General features: G+C 24.6%; 1 protein-coding gene and 1 long non-coding RNA gene across 2 annotated transcripts in view; one reads left to right on the top strand and one right to left on the bottom strand.

The window, feature by feature from the left end:
• Window positions 1–21,979, top strand: part of Fur2 (furin-like protease 2) — a 32,985-nt gene extending 11,006 nt beyond the window's left edge. The window contains 14 exon segments of the mRNA XM_011504045.1: window positions 1,717–1,917; window positions 5,804–6,098; window positions 6,235–6,407; window positions 7,085–7,525; window positions 8,834–9,058; window positions 12,511–12,727; window positions 13,420–13,870; window positions 16,487–16,674; window positions 17,805–18,053; window positions 18,631–19,099; window positions 19,527–19,726; window positions 20,186–20,467; window positions 20,930–21,156; window positions 21,577–21,979. Of these exon segments, the coding sequence (XP_011502347.1) occupies window positions 1,717–1,917; window positions 5,804–6,098; window positions 6,235–6,407; window positions 7,085–7,525; window positions 8,834–9,058; window positions 12,511–12,727; window positions 13,420–13,870; window positions 16,487–16,674; window positions 17,805–18,053; window positions 18,631–19,099; window positions 19,527–19,726; window positions 20,186–20,467; window positions 20,930–21,156; window positions 21,577–21,684 (3,726 nt within the window). The 3' untranslated portion in view covers window positions 21,685–21,979.
• On the bottom strand, window positions 19,579–25,535 carry LOC105365796 (uncharacterized). Its single transcript, XR_912983.1, has 3 exons — window positions 25,362–25,535; window positions 24,364–24,437; window positions 19,579–19,650 (listed from the first exon to the last, which is right to left on the bottom strand). It is a non-coding gene; the product is annotated as an uncharacterized LOC105365796 (long non-coding RNA).
• Between the last annotated feature and the right edge of the window lie 180 nt (window positions 25,536–25,715).

The following is a 25,715-nucleotide window of genomic DNA, read 5'->3' as shown; positions in this document are numbered from 1 at the left end:
ATTGGATAATTAGAGGATAATCAATTTCTTATTCTCTGCATGTCACTGGTGAGATTATGATTTACTGTAACAAGAAGTAGGTTATAACCTCTCAGTGATAATATTCAATAGATTATAACCTACTTCTTGTTACAGTAAATCATAATCTCACCAGTGACATGCAGAGAATAAGAAATTGATTATCCTCTAATTATCCAATAAACAGATATATCAACACCACAAGATTATTAAGAAATATAAAGATCATTTGTAAGTTAACCAAGGTTAATAATTCCCATTGGAAATAAAGTAAAATAAATGAATCAGACAGCAATAATAAAGATATGTGTTAATTATTGAATCGATGCATTAACCCTTTACTTGCCCGGCAACACCACACAACATCTAGTGGGTTTTTTGTTCTAAGTTGATTTTTGCACGTTTGGCTGACGAGTCAGATTGTGGAATTATTTTCCGAACATTGTTAATGATCTCCTGCAATAGAAATTTTGTATACTAATTTTGTATTATTTAATTAATGAATTTTATTTAACAAAAAAATTTCGTATTAATTTTATTTTCAATTTTGATTAGGTTTATATACATATATAGTATATATTAAATATGTAGGGATAATTTGAGTGTATAGTGCTTTTAATTTGTTCAGATTGGAAATTCAATAACTTTGGCTAATTTTGTAAAAAGACGTCAATGTTTGAAACGTTGCTGTTTTTTATTGTTAGATGATCGTATTTTTGTAAGATTTGGTAGGTAATTTTTTTCATTAGGCCATACAAAGTTATATCTAAAATATGTTTTTACATGTTAAGATAAGCGAAACCGGAGCTACGGTGTCGTACTCTCAAAAACGAGCTCCAAATATATTAATTACTTGAACGAAGTCGCCGCGAAAAAAGTTATTTAGAGTCGATGACGGTTTCGGTCTATGTTTTTACTTAATCGAACTGAAAGGGGTAGATTGATTTGTGTTACGTTTACGTTTCAATATCTATTTGCCTTCACTACAGGCTACCTCGACTTAAATTTTGGTGAGTTAAACGGGCTCGAATTTATCCTCTCAAACAAATAGCGAAATACTAATAGAGTTTCAATTTCTCTTTATCTTTGTTTCTATACTTCTCCTTTTCAAATAGAGATATCAAACATAACTATCAATAAAGTTCCTATCAATAAGTATCAGGGGGAAGGATAATAAACACTTATCAAGCGTGAATTGTTGTTTGACTATAATTTGAAAACAATTTTAATATTTTGTTTTTTTATTTAAAATGAAAATATTAAAGATTTTACTTTATAATTTGATTAATTTTAATGTTGTATAACTTTATTATATCATTTGCATAAATTTTATACTATGATATTTTAATAACTTAGTTTAAAATATTTTTCTTAATTATTAATAACTGAAAGCAATTTAATGTCATGTAATTATAAAGTTATCAACGTTTAGTGAATATATATAATATATTATTAATAGTTGGAAATTTATCGGAATGCAATTTATAAAAAAGTGTACGAAAATTCAGATTTTATTTTCGTTTAAAGATAAAATCATGTATTTAATTTGAATACTTATAAATCTTCAAAAATTAATTATACTCCAGTATTTCACTGAACTATACAATGCACACATAAGAATATACATTTTCTGAAATAAAATTTTTATTAATTATAAAGCTAGTACAAAGTTGCTAATACACGTTTTAATTTTCGTAGATACATTGGTTTCAGCAACAACACGAAAAAAAACGAAGAAAAAGAGATTTTTCTGGAGATATGGCAGATTTTAAAGATTTTCCATCATTTTTTCACGAGTATAACTCTAGATTACAAGAGAGTTATCGTCGTCAAACAAATCGTGGCGTTCCTCTTCAGAATTTATTTACTGATCCATTATTTAAAGAACAGTGGTATTTAGTAAGTATATAATTTATTATTTAAAGTATAATACGCAATAATCTTAATTCTTGAATGTAAACAATAATATATTTAATGTTTTTAAAGATTCAATATAAAATATCGATTGAATATGAAATGTATATATTAAAAAAATAATCACAAAAACATTACAAAAAACAAAACTGTCTCTCTCTCACACACTCGTATAAACACAATATATATACAATAAATAATATATATAAATATATACATGAAAAATATTTAAGTAATCGAGTACATTTTATTATGTATTTTAATTGCATATTAGAACCGTACTATGTGTAAGTGTTTAAAAATAGTGTACCGGGCAAGGAGGGCCAAGTAACTAAGATTAGATGTGAGCTCCAGATGTTGATAGGAGGATTGCAGGCTAGTGGACATGATAGTACATGTATTCAATAAAGAGCAGTTTTGTTATTTAGTTTGTTTTATTTATGATTGCACTAGTTGAATTATAATTAGTTTTATTTTTATAATTGATTTTTTTGACTTCTCTTGAATTGTATGTTTATTGCCACCGAGCTATCACGTAAGTCGCATACACAGGAAGAAGTTGATGCCTTGCTGGTCCTCTATATGTGACACACGTGTAAATGAAATAATACACACAGAAGAGCGAGGTCGTAAGCCCCCGCGCTTCCTTGTATATGAGCACGTGGCGTCGCTTGCATTGTTTGTATTATGTTTTGCAGATAGGTTTACATATCTGCAGATTGGCGTGTATAGCTTGATTTAGTTAAGAATTAATTTGGAATGGAACGTTACCTCGTGAGTCTGCACGTTGTGTATAGCTATGTTTTGTCTTATTCTTTGTGTTGCCTCGTAGGGCTCCTTGTAGTTTGATTGTGTATACTGTGCGGACTAATGTTCGTAGTTCTCGATTCCCTTTTTTGTATTACACTGCTGCGAGTGTATGATTTGATTATCTAGTACTTGTGTTGAATAGATTAATCTTGGACCTTTGCGTTTTATCGACTTGTTCTGTTTCTATTAGATAAGATAAGATAAGTGATTGTGCCATGCCGGCGTTGCATTTTTTAAAGCCTTCTCTCGACCACGCGGTGGTCGGTGAGAATTCCCTCTCTTTTGGTGTCGCCAATCAAAGCTGTCTTGTCGATCATGCCGTTACCAATGAGATTTAGTCTTATAAGTGTGCCCAATCAAAATTCTTCTTTAGTTTATGGTAATTCTAATTACGGCGCTTTTCGAGTGGTGGGATCTCCCACCCGTGAGTCTTTCCAAGATGTAGGTTCCAATGAGAGCGGGTCTTGCTCAACTCCCTTCCATGATGGGGGGTCTTCATGCCGCGCTTTTCCCTCTCCATCCTAGCATTGTTGCATGCATTTCTTATAATCATGCGCGTTGCGATCGGTCAATGTTGTGAAGGTTAGGTGTAGCATTGTTTTTGAGTGTATCATCTGGCTTGTGTTTTTCAGGCTAATTTTATGATTTGTGTACGCCAGATGTTTTATAATTTGTCGTCGATAGATGCTTTATGGCGAGGCCGTGTCAAATGTCTCGTAGCATTAGTTTTATGTCTTGTTTTGCTAGACACTTGGAGCCTTGTTCTCGCCAGATGTGTTTATGAAATTTATTTTTTTAAGATATTCGAAGTTTTGCTAAATTGTTTAGATGTAGTTAATCCGAGGCGCGTTTTTGAATGTTATTACTCGCGTAGCCGAGAGTTGCCTTTTTGGAACTCTTATCTCTATTTTTCCAGATGTTTAATGAGTTGGGAGTTTTCTTACATTCTTGAATAGTAATCAAGAAAGTTGTTTTAGTTATATTTAAATTATGTTAAATATATTTAATATGCAGTTAAAGTAAAATTATTTAATAATAGAATAAATGATTTCAATTATAAAATAGTTTTACTAATATTAAGTGACTTCTCATTTTTACTTGATACTCGTCAAACACGCACTCTATTTCTTGAGAATTTAAAGTAATTACTTCTTCAATCGACATTAACTATCTCTAATCATTGTAGTTGATAACCTCCCCTTCATGACCTTATTCTATTAATATATTTTTTTTATTTTAAACTTTAATTACTAGATTTAGACTTCTAAAATAATGATTTATTATGTAACTGAGTTTTCTAATTTCACTACTATATTTTCCGTACTAGATATTATAATAATGTTATTCGTTTTAAGCGTCCAAAATATTAATCAGTATTTTATGTGGTATCTTTATTCACTTGTGTCATTTGTTTTTAATACTTTTTAGATTATAACTTATTAAGTGAATGAAATTCAAATTTTAAGCCTGTGAACAGGTGTTAATCATTTTCCTCATTAATTTTATTAGCGTTCGAATAGATCTACACGCTAATCTATCTGATAATTATAAAAACATTTTTTACATATGAGCAATAATTTATTTAAATCGTGCTAATTATTGATATATTATTTTTTACAAAATTTGTTATGTAACTTTTTGTGTTTAAATCTTTTTATAAATCATAAATATTTCGTTATTACTACCAATAATAATTTTGTTCATTTCCATTGGTATTTATATTTATGTACACATTAAATTGCTTATAATTATGTACTTATTAAACCAAGAATTTTAATACATTTATTAACAATTACCATATACCGAACGAACAATTTTATAGATAGGAAAAAATTAACTATGAAGTTAGAAAAGAACTGCTATAAATAAACTAATAATATTTTTCTTTATAGGGCGAAGAGAGTTATACTTGCATTATTTAATAGTTTACAAAAGAGCACACGAATATTTATATTTCACTATTTCACGCTTTTCAATTAGGTGAACGTATGGATATACAAAAGCCGTCATAATAATGATGCATTTCTTTATTCTTAATCTTACTCTTACTCTATATACTCTTAGACTTATTATAAATATAGATAGAGTAGAACACTTTTCTGAATACACAGAATATTAAAGTATCTCATCTAATTGCTTAGTTACTATCTTGACCTATTGCATTATTGTTCACTTTAATCAAATTAATATAAACCTTTATCAAAATGAACAGAAGAAGCATTTATTCATCCACCATTCCTTCAAAACCAATTAGAGGATTAAACTTGCATTTTCATTTATTTTTATTCTAATAACCGGATTTTTGAGAAAAAATTAATTCTGGGCTATTAATTCTAATAAATAAAAATAATTTTTTATCTGATTTTCTTCTTATTTAAACAAGTAGACGTAAAAAATAACCTGAGACCAAATATTATTATTGATTTGCTATAGAATTGCCTTAATACTTCAAAAACTATATTCGTATTTCAAATCACTTAAGGATAACTTTTTAATGAAAAAATATTTACGAATCATCATAAATATCATAACGGTGTGACTTTTCAATTTTTTTTATATGATATTGAAGTACGAAAAATAATAAAAATTTTATTCAAATAGTATCTTATTTCAAAGTTTCTGTTATTTTTAGACTATTTATTTTTAAATTGAATTAGTTTCAACACGTATTAATCTATATAAAGTTATATAGAAGTGTCTTATCCCCATAGTTAAGATAAATTAAGATTATGATGATATTAAAAAATATTTATTGACGATATTATGTTTATGCCTTAATCTTCAGAAAGATGGATTATTTCTTATTAAAAAGCACAAATAATTGTATTTATTTAATTCTATCTTCTTTATGTTATTTGTATTTCTTGATTTTTTATTACATACATTTTTTATGTAACAAAGCAAATGAGAAAGTCTTAATAAATGAAAGGAATATATATTTACGAGTATATATTCATAAATGCACGAAAGGAAAAAAAGTTACATTAAATAATATATAATAAAATAACAAAAACACATTGTTTATCTATTCTTAAATTAAAAATATATTATTTTATTTTAGAATGGTGGCGCAAAAGATGGCTTTGATATGAATCTTGGTCCTGCTTGGCAAAAGGGATATACTGGAAAAGGTGTTGTTATATCTATTCTTGATGATGGCATTCAAACTAATCATCCAGATTTGGCTTTAAATTATGATCATGAAGCCAGTACGGATATTAATGATAACGATGACGATCCTATGCCACGAGATAATGGAGATAACAAACATGGAACGAGATGTGCTGGTGAAGTGGCTGCAGTCGCTTTTAACCGCTTTTGTGGAGTTGGTGTCGCTTATAATTCGAGTATAGGAGGTAAATAAATAAAACTTGAATACTTATTATTAATGATAAAGAGGTTTACGAATTCATAAATATTTTGTATACTATAAAAAGTGAGCAAACTCGTGAAAATCAAAAATATTAAAAAAAAATACATATAAATGCATAGGTGTTCGTATGTTGGATGGTCCGGTGAATGACGCAGTTGAAGCACGTGCATTGGGATTGAACCCAGATCATATTGATATTTACAGTGCTTCGTGGGGACCTGAAGATGATGGAAAAACAGTAGATGGTCCAGGTCCACTTGCAAGGCGTGCTTTTATTTACGGTGTAACCAGTGTAAGTTATTATATGCGAAACCATCTAATAAACTGCATGAATGGAGCTCATATATCGTCAGTTAAAAAATTAAAATATCCCAATATAAAATAGAATAAAATTTAATATTATTATTTTTAACGAATAAATCCGACATAAATTTTATGAAATTCTATTCTAATTTTGATAAAAAATTTAGTAAATACAATCGTAAATTCTCTAATATAGTCTTTTTCGATTTAAATATTTTGAACAAAATATTAATATTTTTGTGATCAACACAATTATATAAAATTTTGTTATTCAATGAAGATATTGACAATTTTATCCATATTCAATTAATTCAAATACAATAAATATTTTAAATCGAGTTTAATTAAATTATGTAAAAGATAATTCTATTGAAATATAATGTAATTTGTATTAGAACAAATTTTTTTGTGAAATAGTTTCAAGCTGGAATAATGGAACAATTTTCATCATAATATATATTGTATTACTATTTAAAACTGTATTTATTCAAACTTTACTTTGTATCGAAGATATATTTTGAATATATAGTGTATTCAATTTAACAAAATTTTAATTAAAATCGAATTTGCAATCAAATAAAAACTTTCATAAATATAAATGGGTTTAATTTATACTTAATTATCTAATGTATAAATACTAAATAAGAGATATTAATTCACTCATAGGGTCGTCAGGGTAAGGGCTCAATATTTGTATGGGCGTCGGGTAATGGAGGTCGTCACACAGATTCATGTAATTGCGATGGTTATACCAACAGTATTTTTACCCTGTCAATATCGTCAGCGACACAAGGCGGATACAAACCTTGGTATCTCGAAGAATGTAGTTCCACTCTAGCTACAACATATTCTTCAGGATCGCCTGGGAGCGATAAAAGCGTAACAACTGTTGATATGGATGCAAGTTTACGTGAAGATCATATTTGCACTGTTGAACATACAGGTACTTCAGCTTCTGCACCACTTGCTGCTGGTATAGCTGCTTTAGCTCTCGAAGCTAATCCAACACTTACTTGGCGCGATATGCAATATCTTGTTGTTCTAACATCACGCTCACATCCATTAGAAAAAGAATCTGGATGGATACTGAACGGTGTCAAACGCAAGGTACATTAATTTTATCTAATAAAAGTAATTTTTTCAATGACTGAATAATTACAAATAACTTTTAAATTAAATAAAAATGAACTAATTACAATAACTTTAATATTGTATTTATACTAAAATTAAACTAAAGCGACCATGCACTTCTTACTGGTGTATCAATAATTTTTAATTTAATACTGAGTATTAAATAAAATCGTATGCTAAGCATTGATTTAATATTTATAAAAGAAGATTAATATATTATTCTATTATAATACATTATAATTTATCCACATTATAATTTATAATATTATAAATTATTATACATTACAATCTATTATAATTTATACGTAAATATATAATATTATTCCGAAAATATTGAAATAAAATAGAAATTGAACAGAAAAGAAAAAATATATTAAACATTAACAAAATTAAATAATTTTTTATTGATATTTTTTTATAATTGATGTAAATGAATGTTATAATTTCTTTAAAATTAAATAATCTAATTTAAATATTATCTATAATTTAAACATTTATTTTGTCAATAGCACTAAAAGAAATTATATAATTTTTAATACACAAAGAATATAATAAAATAATATAATAATCTATTAATAAATATGCTTTGTTAAGTATTTTGTTGTCTTGATATATTTTATAGCATTTATAAATATTGTATTTCACGTACCTTTAAATAAAATCTTTTTATGAATTAGTAATTTTTTAATTTCTATATTATTTTTTAATTTTTTAATTTCGATATTAAACATTTAAAAAACTTTGTTTATTTAAAATTTTTATTTTTATAATCAATAATTATATAACAACTGTTTAATACAAAATATCTACTTTTCATGTAAATATTCTTTCAAATATATTAAATTTGATTTGTACCTAGTATATATTTTATTTTTATTTTAATTAAAATTTGTGTAAAAAATATTACATTAAGATTCTTTTTTATTATAGTTGACAAATGAATGTATATACTTTTTAAAGTATTATAATTAATAGTATTATAATTAAATAGATTATAAATAAAATAGAAATAGAATTATAGTATAATAATTAATAATAAAAACTAATAATACTATTATAATTAATATTAGAAATTATACAAAATTATATGGATATATTACAAAAAATATACAATTATTAAATTCATAGGTATTTCACATTAAATTTATTAGATTTTTCTATGTAGTAATTTCCATGTAATAAATTATTTTAAATGCCTTTTAGTATTATTTAAAATAGTCGGCTTTATTATTATATAATATTAATATATATAGAATAAAACAATAAAACTGAAGTAAATTATAGGTTTCTCATAAATTTGGTTATGGTCTAATGGATGCTGGAGCAATGGTAATATTAGCAGAACAGTGGATAAATGTTCCTACTCAACATATTTGTAAGTCTCAGGAAATTAATGAGGATCGTCAAATATATCCAATTTTTAATTACACATTTAGTGTATCTATGGACGTTAATGCATGTACAGGCACACTTAATGAAGTTCGATTTCTCGAACACGTACAATGCAAGGTAATTATTGGATTCTATTATTTTAATAATTAATATATTTTGACATATTTGACAACAATAATATAAATTACTTGTGTCTGATTATTATATGTATAAATATACTAATTCAAATGATAGGACATCTTAAGACTCTCTTTTTAGCAACAGCCCTATTTAAAGGATGAGATTTATTGTGTTTCTATTGCAGGGTAAAATATTTGACATAAACTTATTTTGCAAGTTTTGTTATTATATTATTTGTGTATATAAAGTGTTTTCATTATTCTTTCCTAATAATATTTTTATATTATAAAAAAGAAGATAACAAATTTTTATTTGAAAATAAATTAATTTAAATAGAAAATTGTTGAAGTAAAGTTACGAAAAATACAACAAATTATTTCTAAACTATAATTGCGATCATATTGTAGATGTCAATAAAATGCAATATTATTCATTGTTTTTCAAATAAGTATGGCAAAATTTTATATATCATAAATTTAATTTATTATTCTAAACGTAATAAGATTCAAAAGATTGATTTTTATATTCCGATATTTCATCATTTTCCGTAGATAATTTGGAATTCTAGATATAAATTTTTTTATTAAATTATACTCTAGTTGAAACGTATTAAATATGCTTCAAACAAAGAAGAATAAGTACATATGTTTTAGTACAGTATTATTGTACTCTATATAACATCTTTTTTATTCACTAAACATTTTATCATTCTGTATATAACTAACTATACTAAATATAAATTAAATATTACAAACTATTCTTTGAAAACATTATTTAATTAATATTGAAACATATATATGTTGAGTTTAATTAAAGATAATGTATTAATCAATCGATAGCATTTATGATCTGCATAAAAATCTATTAATAATTCAAAAGTACTAAGGCTTAATGTAGTGTAGATATATTAACCTTTGTACTGGATTTTGACGTTTATAAAAACTATTAATATTTAGCTTCTTAATCAGAATAAAACAGCGTTAAGATAAAATAAGAAATTGTATAAAGCACCAGTAAAATGTAAAACTTATATTTAATACTAAAATAAAGTATTTATTTTTCGTTTTTTTATTCATTATATAATGATAGAACTTCAAAGAAGATTGTTTGCAAAAGAAATTGTTGAGAATGCATAATAATATTTATTGTGATCTTATGTGAAATCCACACTAATCACCCTTACGCACACGTACATACATTACATCTGTATTTTATTTATTTTTTGTACATCTTAATTGGCAACACGGTTGTAATTTGTACACCTCAATTAACAATATTATTAGATAAAATTATAATTGTAAAATTATTGTATTGTAATTATTGTAAAATTATTTTCATAATGATATATGAATAATGCTATAATGAACGTAATAAAAACTAATTTTGTCATTACTAATATATAATTTTAATGTATCAATTTTTTAAGCGTTTTTTTTTCATTTAATCAAATATTTAATTTTTAATTAATTCTAGCAATAATTTTCGGTAAGATCCATTCTGCTTGGTATTATCCTACATTAATTTTTTATGTTCGTAGACTCGGTGCAAATTAATTTATAAAATTAAATTAATAATATATTTCAAAATTTTATTTTATCTTATGAGCTTTGCATTTCTAAATAGGTTGTTTAAATATACACTATCTTAAAAGTTAAAGCTCAATTTTCTGGAAGCCCATTTCAAAATCATTTAAAAGATTGAGCTTTAAATATTATATTTGATATAGTATTTTAATTTTTTTTATAATTTAAATACCTCTACTGTGCATTAATAGATTAATATACTCTATACTCTTCGCAGAAGAATAAGTTAAGAGTTATTCAACATTTATTCAGAATATATAGTTCATGGGCAGAATAATATTTATGAACTAGAACTCATTATCTTTGATTTTTATTAATTGTTTGGAATTTAAATGCTATTCACTTCAAGAAGCTTTGCTATAAGTAAAAAAGTTTAGACTTGGAAAATATAGTCTATTAGACTTCACATTTTTCAATTTAGAGTAACTTGCATATTAAATTCGGTTACTTTAAATAATTGATGTCCATTTTTTCATCTTTTTTACTAAATTTAATAAATCTATCACTAATTGAATGAGTAAATTAATAGTTTGAAGAATTATATCGCATATTACAAATTTATTAAATGAATTATTCCTTTAAATAGAAGAAAAATGATTAAATCAATAAAAATTGTAAAAAAAAGTTATTCAGTATGCAGTTTAAAGAAAAAAAACAATACTTGTAATTGTATAAAAACTTTTATTATAATTCATTAATAAATTATTCGCTTATAAAACATTTTTATAGTTCAATTTTATATACAATATTTAAGAAAATACCATATTAAACAATATACAGATATTACGTTTTTCTCTAGTACATAAATTTAAAGTAAATCAAAATTATTTCTTCAAAAATTTATTTAGAATTTCAGAATGTTTAATTTTCCAAGAAATAATTTGTAGAAAATTAAAAGGTAAAGATAGTTTATGATTACGTTAACTACGAATAATATTTATGGAAAACTCAAATTTTAAACTCGAATCCGAGTATGGAGTATCTGAAGCATTAGAATAAATATAATGGTGCTATAGGTAATGTTAACACGTTTAATGCTCATTTATTTCATTGTTAATTATAATTTACAATAATGTTATTCCTTTATTTAATTGTTATCCAAATATTAACTTTTTCCAAATCTTTACACTCATAAATTGATTGTCATTATTAATTGGTTATAAATCACTGGTACAATATTAAACATGCATCATATTTTTCAGTTACTGCGTTCAATAATTTTTTTTTTAATTATTTGATTTGATAATTAAGTAGGAATTAATTAATTTGTTGTTTTTCAGTTTTATTAACTATATACTACAAGATAAGTATATAAATAATTGATATTCCGTCAATTTCTATTATAAACTATTAATCTTGATCTCACCATAAAAATAAATACAGTTCAATCTTCCATCTTCTAATGATAATTAGGTTGCTATTATTTGATTTTCAATATATCACTAATAATGTACATGAAAATAAATACATTTTGTACTACAAGTTTTAAAGAATTATAAATAAAAGCTTAAGATTATACATAAAAATAATGTTAAAAAATATAAAATAGTTTAAAGATTAATTTAAGAATAATTTAAAGATTAATTACGAAATTAAGGCTTATATAAATATATTTCTTAAGGCTTAAATGTTGTATTTCAACTCCTACTAGTAATGGGTATTGAATAACAAGTATTCCGTAGTTAAATACAATCCATCACAATACATGCTTTTTATTGTTTTGGTTTTTTATTAATCTTATTTGGTTATATCGATGAGTATTTATTACTTTAGTTGCATCATGAGTGGTTTTGAATTATTCTTAAATTGTTTACAATTAAAAACTTTTTGAAACAAAAATATTTATCATGAATTTTCATCCTTCAGGTTTCTTTAAGATTTTTTCCGCGTGGTAATCTACGTTTATTGCTTACTTCACCTATGGGCACAACATCAACTCTTTTATTTGAAAGACCACGTGATGTTTTAAACTCAAATTTCGATGATTGGCCATTCCTCAGCGTTCACTTCTGGGGTGAAAAAGCAGATGGACGGTGGATACTTCAGGTAATGAATGCTGGTATTCGACATGTTAACTCACCTGGTAAGTTGAATTATAAATAGAATTTTATGTTTTTCATATATTTCAAATTTAAATAAATGATACATTAAACTTTAAATTCCATTCCTTTTTTGAATCTGCTTTAATTGAATAATTATATAATAATATAAGTGTATATAATTAAAACATTAATTGTTTTAATATTTTTATATTTATATATTTGTTTTTTTTTTAACTTCTTTATCTTAGATTAAATTAGATTACTTAGATTTTTCATGAAGATTGAGATTTTAATTGGATAAAAATTTTAAATCAATAATAATTACAATTAATTTTAAAAGAATATGAAGCTGTATTATGAATTTTAATATAATGTTTAATTATCTTTTATAAATATAACTGGTATAGATTCTCATTTAAGGAATTAATAACGCTCAATTAAAATTTTGATTTGAATGCTTTAATATTTTATGTTTATTTTTATTTTATTACCTATGTATCTTATAAATTGTTAATTAAATATTCAGTTAATTTTTTATTTTATATAATTAATATATATCTAAAATCCATTAAATAAGGTAATTAAGTTTTTTTCTTTATATCTTTAATATACAGAAAATTGAAAATTTTTATTATACATAAGTAAAAATATAATTCCCAAGTATAATTAACTATATTTGAACGTACTATTATCTAAAAAATTTTAATATATGTATTTTATATTGATTTTACAGGAATACTGAAAAAGTGGCAATTGATTTTTTACGGAACGGATTCTAACCCAATTAGAATACGTACTCGACAATTTAATCCTGTGCAGACTCTATTTAACCCGGTTCGTTATCTTGTAACCTATTCAGTACATCCGAATAATGTAGTATCTATTCCAATAGTTAATTAAAATGTAAACTTCTTATCCAATTCTAACTTTTAGAGTTATCAAGGTTTGTATGTTGGTGCTGCTTCATACGTTGAGGCATCAATGACAACATTGGATGGTTCATCTGTGCCCCTTATGACAAATAGACTACCCGATGATGAATCAAATATACAAGCTGATAACTTATTCCTAGATTCGATGAAACAAATTCGTTTACACGATTGTGATCTTCAATGCGATGTCCAGGGTTGCTATGGCAAAGGTCCAATGCAGTGTGTCGCTTGCAAAAATTATCGTTTTGACAAGTTAGTTGATTATTCTCTGTTATTTTTATTTCTTAATAAGGATTTATTTTATTTAAAACTATAATTGAAATAATAAAGTTTTTTAATCACAATTACTTCTTTTCACCCAATATATTATATTAATTTTTGGATCTAAATAAAGTATTAGCTGTCACGATAAATATATATCAATAGTAAATGGAACCTAAAAAGTATATAAATAGTAAAAATAAGACCAATTTATATGTTTTATAAAATGAAGGTGTTTACAAAGAAATTTGTGTTTAGTGCAAAAAGAAAAACAGGATGATAAGAATTTGTAATAAAAAACATTAAATTATGAATCACAGAAAATAATTTTGGTTTAACAAAAACACAAAATCGTGCATCCAAATAACTATTAAATAGTGGAAAAAATTAAGATTGAAGTATCTACATGAAGTACTATTCTCAATATATGTAATAAAAAATATATTTATAGAAAGAAAATTGGATAAGACAGAGTCCGATTTGACTTTTAACTAGCAATTAAAATATTACCGAACTGTATAGATGAAAGTAACGATAAAGTATAATTTATATTGATACTCATTGAGGAATCACTACATTACAGCTAAAAATACGTAATGGAAAAGTTTTCTGCATGAACCTAACCAATATATCTAACTACCAATGTACGAACAAGAAGAAATTGACTTCATACCTAACAACAGTTTTTTAAAAAGTAGAGATGGAATAATAAGTTTCATATTTTTAAAAGTTTTAAAATTTATTATGGATCTGTCATTACCCAAGAACAAATTTTTTGATAAAAATAAGTTAACTTTATTAGGAAACAAATCTAATTTTTTTACGAAAAAGTATATTGATAATAACCGTTAAATATATTGTTAATGAAGATATTTTTAAGTTACACACGATTTTATAAAGCAATACATGAACATTTATTTTTATTTTTCACTCGAATTGTTTATTATAATTAAAAAAAAAATTACCTAAGATTTCATTTGATGATAAAATGTGTCATGATCATATTTCAGTATTATAAAATATAATATATAAAATTTGAATTTATGGTTGTCTAGAATTAGATTAAGCTCCAAAACAAAGGCAAGTCGAAGGGATAGCGCATTTATTCAATAATTACATACATTTGCTACATTACTTGCTACAGCATTAATGCTTACATTATCGTACTGTTTATTGCCTTTAATTTTACAAACTGCATAATAATAATGATTCTAAGTTGGTATTGAGAATCTGTGAGATCTTGTAGTTCTGTGGTCGTTACCACGTGGATCCTCTTGACGTGTGCTTGATGGTAAATTGTTACATTGAAAGTAAAAGGTCGTAAATCTCTGGTACTTCTTCATGTAATGCCACGTTATGGTAACGTATTGAATTAGATGCCAAATGGCAAGGTGATTTTACTCATAGAGATTCTGTTATCTTGACGGATCTTATGATGAGTGCTTAAGTATTACGCTTTTTATAGTCGTATTCGTTATTGTAATGCAATCAGCACTCTTGACTGCTTTGAATTATTGCGCACTTGAACATGTATTAAGTATAATAGCTTCACTGTATTCGCGTAACTAGTTTATCGCTGTAAAATCTGACTGAATAATATATGGCGGGAAATACTGGCTGTATAGCATAATAACTGATAACTGATTGATTGACAAATTTACAGTGAGCCTACAACCCTCTTGAATACGTACTCGAAAACTGAAGACTTGTTCGTTCCGTGGCGGCTCTGCTGAGATATATTGATTGTTCCATGGCGGTCTTACTAAGACAGACCGTGATCCGTGACATGGCATCTTTATTGTAAGAGATTCACTGCGAGAGAGCGTGGTTCGTCTCGTGCTTCCTTTAAATATCTGGCAACAAAACATCGTTGTTGATATACTGGAATCTTACATGAGGCGCAGAAAGAAAATTCTAGAAAATGCAAGGATTCCAGAAAGACAATGCTTTAGAAGGTTGGAGAATTTCCAATCGACGTTGCTACGCGGAAATATTGTAGAACACTCGAAAATAAGGCGTAGAGTATTCGAGAATTCGTAGAATCAATGTTTATATACACAAAATTTAGAAGGCTTAAACTTTTCCCATTTTTTTTTGGGTTTTTAGAAGTTTAGAAGTTCTTAGAAGATGCTCCAATCCCGAAAATGACGTAATTGCAAAAAGTATAACATCTTAAGTAATGAGTAATACAATATATTTACTATAGAGACGAGTATTTAAGAATATCATAGATTATGTGCTAAAAGATTTAGGATTAAATAGAATATCGTTTGAAGATAGATGGAAAACAAAAAATACGTGTACTACATTATAATTGTGTTTAAACTACCTTTTGTAACAAACTACCTATTTGTTAGAGCTAAATAATAGTATTTAAAACAAAAACAAAAAAAATTACTATATGATTTAATTATCACTTTACCAAAGATTATGTATAAAGGTACTTATACTTTATACCGAAATTCGAAAGGAAAAAGCTGCGCTTCAAAAAATAAAGATAAAATAGAAAATATAAATTATTTTTGTTATTTAAACATATTTTATTTGTTTAATAATGTATGATTTAATAAAATACATATTGCAAGCTTAAAATAATTATAATTTTAGCACGTGTGTAAGTCAATGTCCGCCCAAAAGTTTTCCAAATCAAGGTGGTCTTTGTTGGCCTTGTCACGAATCTTGTAAAACATGTGCTGGTGTCGGTCAGGACTCTTGCCTATCATGTGCTTCTGCCCACTTGCGTGTTACAGACTTATCAATTTGCCTTCAACAATGTCCTGAAGGCTATTTTGAAAGTAAGTGATATATAACAATATTTTCTTAAAAATTAATTTGTAAAAATAATTAATGTAATCAACTCTATATATTCTGTACTTATTTTGTATACACAGTTTATTTCCATGTTTTACTTAATAACAAAAAATAAATAATAATAATAATAAAACATTATTTAAATATTATATTATTTTTATTATGGTAGAATAAAAATGTTATCAACAAAAATATATCTTGAGTTAATCGAAGAAAGAAAGAATTAGGAAAGATTTGCTTTTTTTATTCCTTCGTAACTATTTTATTTATAAATATTCTCATTTCGTATAATAGTTAAAATTTTTGTATATATACAAATTATAAAACAATATTATTTTCAATACAGATATAAATTACTTAATCTGTCCCCTGACATTCCTTAATTCGGTTGATTAAATTTTAGAGAAAAAATTTGATTGTATAAAATTTACAATGCAATCATATTCACAATATTAGAATAATATTTACATAAGTTATATATTTTAATAATTATAAAAATACGATAGTACAGCAAGTGTACACAAACAAAACAAATATAAAATATTGTTTTAATAATAATAATCGATAATTAAAAATATATCTGAATTTCAGATTCTCCAAGGAAATAATATTTAATTATATTATTCAAATTATATTTAATTGGCATTATTATAAATATTATAAATTTCTTGTTTGTTTACATCATAATTACAATGTTTTAATAAATTTTCCTATTTTCTAATTTTTCTAATTTTAATTTAAATATCTAAAATTCATTTAAATTAATACCGTGAAAACTTGAATATTTACTTTAAAATTATATATATATATATATATATATATATATATATACTTATAATATTTTTCATTTTATATTCGAATCAAATTCTACAATACCTATAATTAATAAATTTACTGCTTATATAATGAAGTAGATCATTTTAAATCTTAATTTTATATTACAAATATATAAGTATAATCGGTATTCTTATAAGGTTATTTAATTTGAAATATAAATATTAAATATAGCCATATTGAAAAATATATAAATAATGTGCATTTTTCTTCAGATACAAATACTTTAAAAAGCTATTTAATTAAATATTTTTACACTTTGTGATAATTTATTTAATAGATGCAGAAAACAGTACATGCGTACCATGCGAAGCAAATTGTGCAAGTTGCTCAAATCGGCCTGATCATTGTACTAGTTGTGAACATCATCTGGTTCTTCATGAAAATAAGTGTTATGCCGCCTGTCCTTTATACACGTATGAAACTCAAGATTATAATTGTGCGATTTGTCATGTTACATGCGAAACATGTAATGGCACTGCTAATAATCAATGTATTAGTTGTCGATCGGGTCTCTTTTCTTTTCAAGGTGAGAGCATAATAAATTGATTTATTAGCAATGTTATCTTTGTTAATGTCAACAAATTCTAATATTTTGATAAGAATGTGTACAACTGTTATATGATAATATAAAATTTTCTATATTTTTCTTTCTATTATATTTTTAAAAATTTTTTTAATTTACAATGTGTTTTTATATTGAAGTGTGGCATAAAATATTTAGTAGTTTCTAGGCTTACAAATAATTTAAAGAATTTATGTTTAAATAAATGAATTTATACTTATAATTCACTCGATTATAATTACATTTAATAACTTTATCAAAGGTACGAAATATAAAAGAATTAAAATACTAATACCGATTTATTGCTTATTTAAAGTTTAAAATTCAAATTAATTATAAATATAATTGGATATTTTAAGCAATTTATTTGATAAAGTTTACAAATAATTTATAAAAAATATAAATTTATAATGAATTTATATTTTAATTTATTTACTACAATATGAAAGAATTTAATTAGTAAAAAGTTATGATAACACCTTGACAGGATGACAAATGCAGCATACAGTTACAAGAAAGAAACGTGGCTAAATATTTACAGGCGAATGCAGACTCTCCTGTCCGAATGGTTACATTGCTGATAAAAAACGTGGAGAGTGTGTCACCTGCCCATTAGGTTGCACTAACTGTACAGTTGAAAGCTGTACAAAATGCGAACTTGGCTGGAATCTAAACAAGAAAGATTTGTGCGTTCCGGAATTTGGCTCTCGTTGCAAAAGTTTCGAATTTTATGAGGATGGCGAATGCAAATCTTGTCATTCCACCTGCAAGACTTGTGCCGGGTCTACTGAAGATTTTTGCATAACTTGTCAAAGTCCTTTAATGCTTCAAAATAAGCGCTGTGTTCTTCAGTGTGATTCAGGATATTACAATGAAATACAAGGTTCTAGGTCGGTTTGCGTACCCTGCTTACACACTTGTTCCAAATGCGTCTCTAAACTCAATTGTACTTCATGTCGAAATGGACTGCAACTACAAAGTGGAGAGTGCAGATCCACTTGTATTCATGGGTTAGTATTTAAATATCTAATATTTTTGGCTCAAAAATTATTTTATATTTATGTTTCAAATTCTACATTACTTATTTAAAGCATTACTAAAGATAGTATTCAACAAGAATAATGATGATCAAGTGTTCTATGTGAATTATTATTTCTAAAGTAGATATATATATATATATATATTTATTTTTTTATATTTTTCAATACATATTTTATATACATAATATTATTTTATTACTTTGTCTTTTTATTTAAAGTTATATTAATTGAAAAACTCTGTACACTTTAATCATATTCAAATATTATCAAATATAAAATTAAATTAACATCTTTATTTTAATGTTCTTTATTACTCAGAATTAAATATATAAATATTTTATTTAAATTAGTTAAAATATTATTTTAAAATATTAGTTAAAATATTTTTATGAAAAAGATATTACAGTGATAGAGGTCGGTGTGCCAAATGCTATTTATCTTGTAAAACTTGTTCTGGGCCAAGAAGAAATCAGTGTGTTAGCTGTCCAAAAGGTTGGCAACTGGCTGCAGGTGAATGCCATCTAGAATGCCCAGAAGGTTACTTTAAAACAACTTATGGTTGTCAAAAATGTCACCATTATTGTCGTACATGTAAAGGTAAAAAGAAAAAAATCTATTCTATGTTAGTATAAAATTATATAAATTGTATTTCAAATTTTAATTATGAATATTATTGAAAAAATAAGTGAAGATAAAAGATAAAAAAATTACCTAATTTTTAATTATAGTTTTAAAAAATTTAATATTTTATCACTATTAATTTAATATTATTATCATTTGGGCATAATACAAATATAGTTTTTTTATTTAATTATTATTGTTAAAATAAAAAGTATTTTAAGTAAAAGTAAAAATATAATAGAATATTTAAAAAATGAATAATTTAGAAATAAAACTATATAATGTAAAAAGAAATATAAAAAACGAATAAATATCAAATAGAAAATCTATGATTGATGAATAAAAAAAATATTAAAAATATATAATATATATAACTTATTTTAAATATACAGTCTGTTGATATTAAATATGACATATGTACACATGTTAATTTAGGAGAAGGCCCATTAGAATGTACATCTTGTCCACCACGCTCAATGCTTGAAGGAGGTATGTGTATGACCTGTTTTGGAGCGCAATATTATGATACCTTGACCCAGTTCTGCAGGAATTGTCACGTGGACTGCAGTAAGTGTACTGGGTCTGGTAAATTCAGCTGTTCAAGTTGTGTACCACCCCTCCATCTGAATAAATTAAATAATCAATGTGTACCCTGTTGTAAAGACGAAGAGAAGCTTGATGAGGTTGAAGAGTGTTGCATCTGTGATTCCAAGACCGGTATAAATACACATATTTAAGGATTACAATTCTTACGTTTTTTTATATTTTATTGAAGTAAAAACATTAGTTACTATTTAATAATTTATTAATAGTTTCTTTATATAGATGTTTTTAATGTTTATGAGTCATATATTTACAAATGCATGTGTTATATTTTTTAACTCTATAACATTCTTGCTTTTAAAAAACTATTTTTTATTTAATTATTATGAATATATTATTTTATTATATTAGTAGCTAAATCTAATTTTTATTATGTTTATAAATACTCAATATAAAATTGTATTAATAAAAATTTTAATTTGTATACAGTTCAAATATATTTTCAATGTTAAAATTTTCTTTAAAATTTCTTTTAAACAATATTATAAATTAATTGATTTCTTGCAAAATGAATTTCTTTTTATAGTATCTAAATACTTATGTATTGATAATAAATTTTTTAATTAACAAATCTAGGTAGCTGCAGGAACAGTTCTCCGGCTGGTAAAAGAAGAGTTTCTGGAGTGGAGTCTATACCTGTCAAAACAACTTCGAATCTCGTTCTTCAATTGGAGAATAGTAAAAAAAATTTTAATGTAAAAGATGAGTCGATTAATTTTGCTGTAACAGCAGGAACAACAATAGCCGTAGCTATCTGCATGGCATCGATCGCAATATTTGCTACAATATTCGTCGTACTACAGGTACACTTGCGCGGTTGCGCAAAAGTTACCAAACGCAATTCCACAATGTGATGCACCCAAAAAGTAAATTCTCACTTAGTTTCGGTTATAACTGCTATTAAAAGTTTACATCACTATCTGTTTTTTATTTATAACAATTTGTTATTTTTTGAAAATTTATTTGCTTATAGATATAATATTGAAAGGAATGCGTTAAAATGCTCATGCATATAAATTAATATGAATTTGCTTTTACAACATTTCATCATTCAAACAATATTATATTTTATAATAAAATTTTTTTATTACTTTTAATGATAAACAATTTTTTTTAATATAAAACATTTCATAGGGTTTCACAAAATATCCTGTATTTTGATTGTAATAAAATGAAGTCTTATAATATACCATATCATATAACATTTAAATATATTTTTACAGACAATATCAAATAGAAGAGAAATTGCTTTGGGATATACAAAATTGTCTGTAAGAATAGATCCTTCGGATGATGCCTATGTTGATGGAGCAATGGAATATATAACGTAAATCTGTTATTTAAGAATTTATAATTAGGCCTTACATTCTTGATTGTTGGACAATACTTGTACACATTGAATATTGTCAATTCTATATGTGTGTATACACGAATAAGAAAATACATAAAGAATTTTATTAGAAATGTAGACTGTATTACGTTTTCAAATATGAAACTATATTGTTTTCAATTAAATTTTTAAAATGTAGGCCAATATAAGATGAGAGAGAACAACCATAACTACATACCTAGAATTCTTTATTCAAATCGAACAAAAAAAAAATGAATAAATAATGTACAAAAAAAAATCAGTAAATATAAACATGTTTTTGTTTTTAAAAATTTTGTAGTGTTGTATGTAAATGATTTTAACGATAAATTAAAATCTTCATATATATATTTGAAAATGGAATGTACTATCTTGCAAATAACAACATTAAAGTTTTACTGACTTCTTCAGCAAATATGTATTTTACCATTTTTATAATGTGTTATGAGATTGAAATCAATTAAGATATAAAAATAAGCATAATAAAAATGAAAGGAAATAAATTAGTGTAAAAGTGCCTGATGAGCGACGCCCCTTCACTAATGTTTCTTACTTAGCCTTTTTATCAGATAATTCTTAATTATATTTAAAACTAATATTTGAATATAAAATATTAAGAGATACAAGATAAGCCTATATTAAGAATAAAATAACAGTAGACCAAATAAAATTTGAAGAAGAATAGTGCTAAGTATCAAGTAACAGTAAATTATGATCTAAATCCATTCTAATAATAAATTTAATCATTTATGTAGTTCATTAAATAAAAATAATTTAAACTGACATCTCTTAGCTTGTACCAGAAACGTTAGCAAAACTTTATATTGTAAATGTGATTTCTTATTTATTATATAACATTCAAATTTGAAATGATTTTTTTTATTTGTACTACTTTTTACTAATAATAATTATTGTATAAGCGATATTTTATTAACAAATACACATATTTTACCCTATAGAAACTTCATATGTGAAAAATGCGATAAATATTAAAAGGGAAATTATACTGAAACTAAATGAAGAAGGAACGTTACAATCAGTTCATCGCCAATTACTACGCTATTTTTGACAACATTGTACTTGAATATAAAATTCGTTTATGTAATTTGGTATATAATTATACTTTCACATATAGTATAAATAAAAGTATAATTGTAAACATCCATTTACTTATACGCGCTTTTGCGCGCGAACGTTTTCGTACGTACACATTCACAAACGCTCATCAATATACAATCAGTTTATTTGTTATTCATTTTTTTGATTACCAAATTGTTTGAAAAAATAAATGCTTTTATCTGTTAAAACACTTGCACATTAATTATAATTAATACCCTCATATATTCCTTAGTATACAATATTTTTATAATATTTACAAATAAATTAATGATAAAAATTAAAAAAAATGTTTTATAAATAAAAATGAATAATTCTCTATAACATTTCTTTAAAACAACATAAAATTTTATTTAGTTTGGATAAAAAATTTTATATACTATTTCTGTTAGTAGTTTATATTCTATGTTGAAAGACTAACTGTACAAATGTAATGAAATGAAATGTAACAGGTGATCAATATTTACTACAGAGTGATCCATGTGCATTTTTATATTTTACTTTTAAAAGGTAATTACTAAAATGATATAAAAATATTTTACAAAAACTGAAAATACTTACAATGTAATATAAAATATAATTATATAGTATTGGGACAAGAAATCTGAATAATTTTTATCGAAATTAAAAAATTTAAGAGATAAAATGATGTATATAATTTATAATGAAAAATACTAGGTTAAAAGAATTAGGTTCGGATTTGACTCAATATGTTATCAATGTGTGGCACCACAAGTCTTCATAAATTATAAAGCAAAATGTTAGAAAAATTTAATAGATAGATATATAGACAATAATTTTACAGGTGTAATAATAACAAATATAAAATACCATACTAATAATAGAAACAAACTTAATGAAGATTTAGTTCAATTTGAGAAATTATTTACAGATTTAATTAAGTTAATGTACTTCTTTTATTTACTAATGAAAATATTAGTTGCCAAACACCAAAGAATCATTCAAATTACTTTTAACAATTGATAGCAATGTTCAATTTATCTTAGATGATGTATCATTGCCATATCCTTATTAAAGAATCAAAGAAGATGAACTTCTTAACTCAACATAAATTCTAATTTGTGCTTATGATAAATATTACATTATAAGTAATCGATTACTCCTAAAGCATTTGTAACTAGTTATTTGAAAAATCTGTTAATAATTAATAAACATAGTAAGTTCATTATAATAAATGAATCAAGTTTGTATTATGTTTAAAATTATCTGAAACATCAAAGCTGTTAATTATTATGCTATTATTATTTATGATTACGAACTTGTAAACGAACTAATTTTTGTTAATGACAAAAGTAATTTTTGTAAGAACAAGCTCAATATATTTAATTTTTAAGTTTAATTTAAAATTTAGTAAGATTTAATTATAATTAAGTAAACGTTACATCATTATAATTTATTTATCTATTATATACTATTTCATATATACAGCGATCTCTTGATTAGCTGTTGCCAAATTAAGTAATTTTAATTATATTTATATAATTTATAACTTTTTATTACTCACGATTAATTATCTAGTAATTATAATATACTGTTGACGAATTTCAACTTCACTTAGTAATTTATCATTTTATATTCCTATAATTTACAAATATTATGATTAGTATAGATTAAAAAAAATAATTTTAATTAACCTGAATTCATTGTAAAATTTTAACTTGTTTTTAAAAATAAAAAATATATGCGAAAACTTAGATTGTTCCTTATGTTTTTAAACTATTATACTTCGATGATAATTATTTAAAAAATATTTTTAATGAATTTTTACATTTATTAAATGTATTTTAAAAAATAATTGCTAAAATACTAAAAATATGTTGATTACCTAAAGATACATTAATTCATAACTATTAATAGAAGTCTATTAACTCTATTATTTTAATAGATGTACTATTATCGATTTCACAATAAACTTAATAACTCAAAAACGTATGGTAAAGCAATGTACTAAATACGGATGATTTCGTCAGAAATACCCATGAGGTATGGGGCACGATTTTCAATGTATTTGCAAATTCAAACATATGTTGAAATATGTACATGGAAACATTCAAATATATTAAAAATATGATATAACATTTTTTTTGCGATTATACAGTTTGAATTATTTGGAAATATTTTTGTCAAAATATAATTAAATTAAAAAAATTAAAAAATGATACAATCTCAGATATTATAATTTGAACATTTTTAATTGATGCAATATATGTACAAAGAAGTTTAAGAAATATTGGCAATGATGAGCGAATTATGAAAAAACAAAATACATAGAAATGTTGCAGCTGGGTTCGGTTTCTAGTATTTAGTTATCTTACACAGAACACTACTATCGCCTAGATGTAATTCTATGCATAAAATGCAATAGAATAATAATTAAAATCCGTATGTGTAAAAATTGAAGATCAATTATAAAATAATTATATAATTATAGAGAATCGGTAGACGAAGATAAAGAGTTCACGATTAATCTGATGATCGTCAATTACAGTTTTCCATACTAACCTTTTTATACGTTCTCACATTTACTTTTTTACGAGGCAACATAAAACTCATCTTTTGTGAAAACGAAAGTCGGCAGCTATTCTTGTTAACAATCGACGATTATTTAGTCAGTTCTAATTGTTATCTAGGTCGAGCAACTTGTAATTTTTATTAATTAGTTGTATAAGGCTTCTCATAAAGGTCAGACACTATTATACAGCTAAATTATGAAAATTAATACATCCATTTGAAGCCAAGTATGCTGAAGTATGTCGACTTGTTAACATATATTACATGCAAACACTTAAAAATGTATATAGATGTTGATATTTAATTTTATAAAATAATAGTAGAAAAAATCCAAAATTGATTTGA

This window comes from Ceratosolen solmsi, unplaced genomic scaffold (assembly GCF_000503995.2).
Source record: "Ceratosolen solmsi marchali unplaced genomic scaffold, CerSol_1.0 scaffold26, whole genome shotgun sequence".
Taxonomy (NCBI): Eukaryota; Metazoa; Arthropoda; class Insecta; order Hymenoptera; family Agaonidae; genus Ceratosolen; species Ceratosolen solmsi.
Note: the sequence above shows the minus strand (reverse complement) of the source record. Positions and strands in the feature narration are given on the sequence as shown.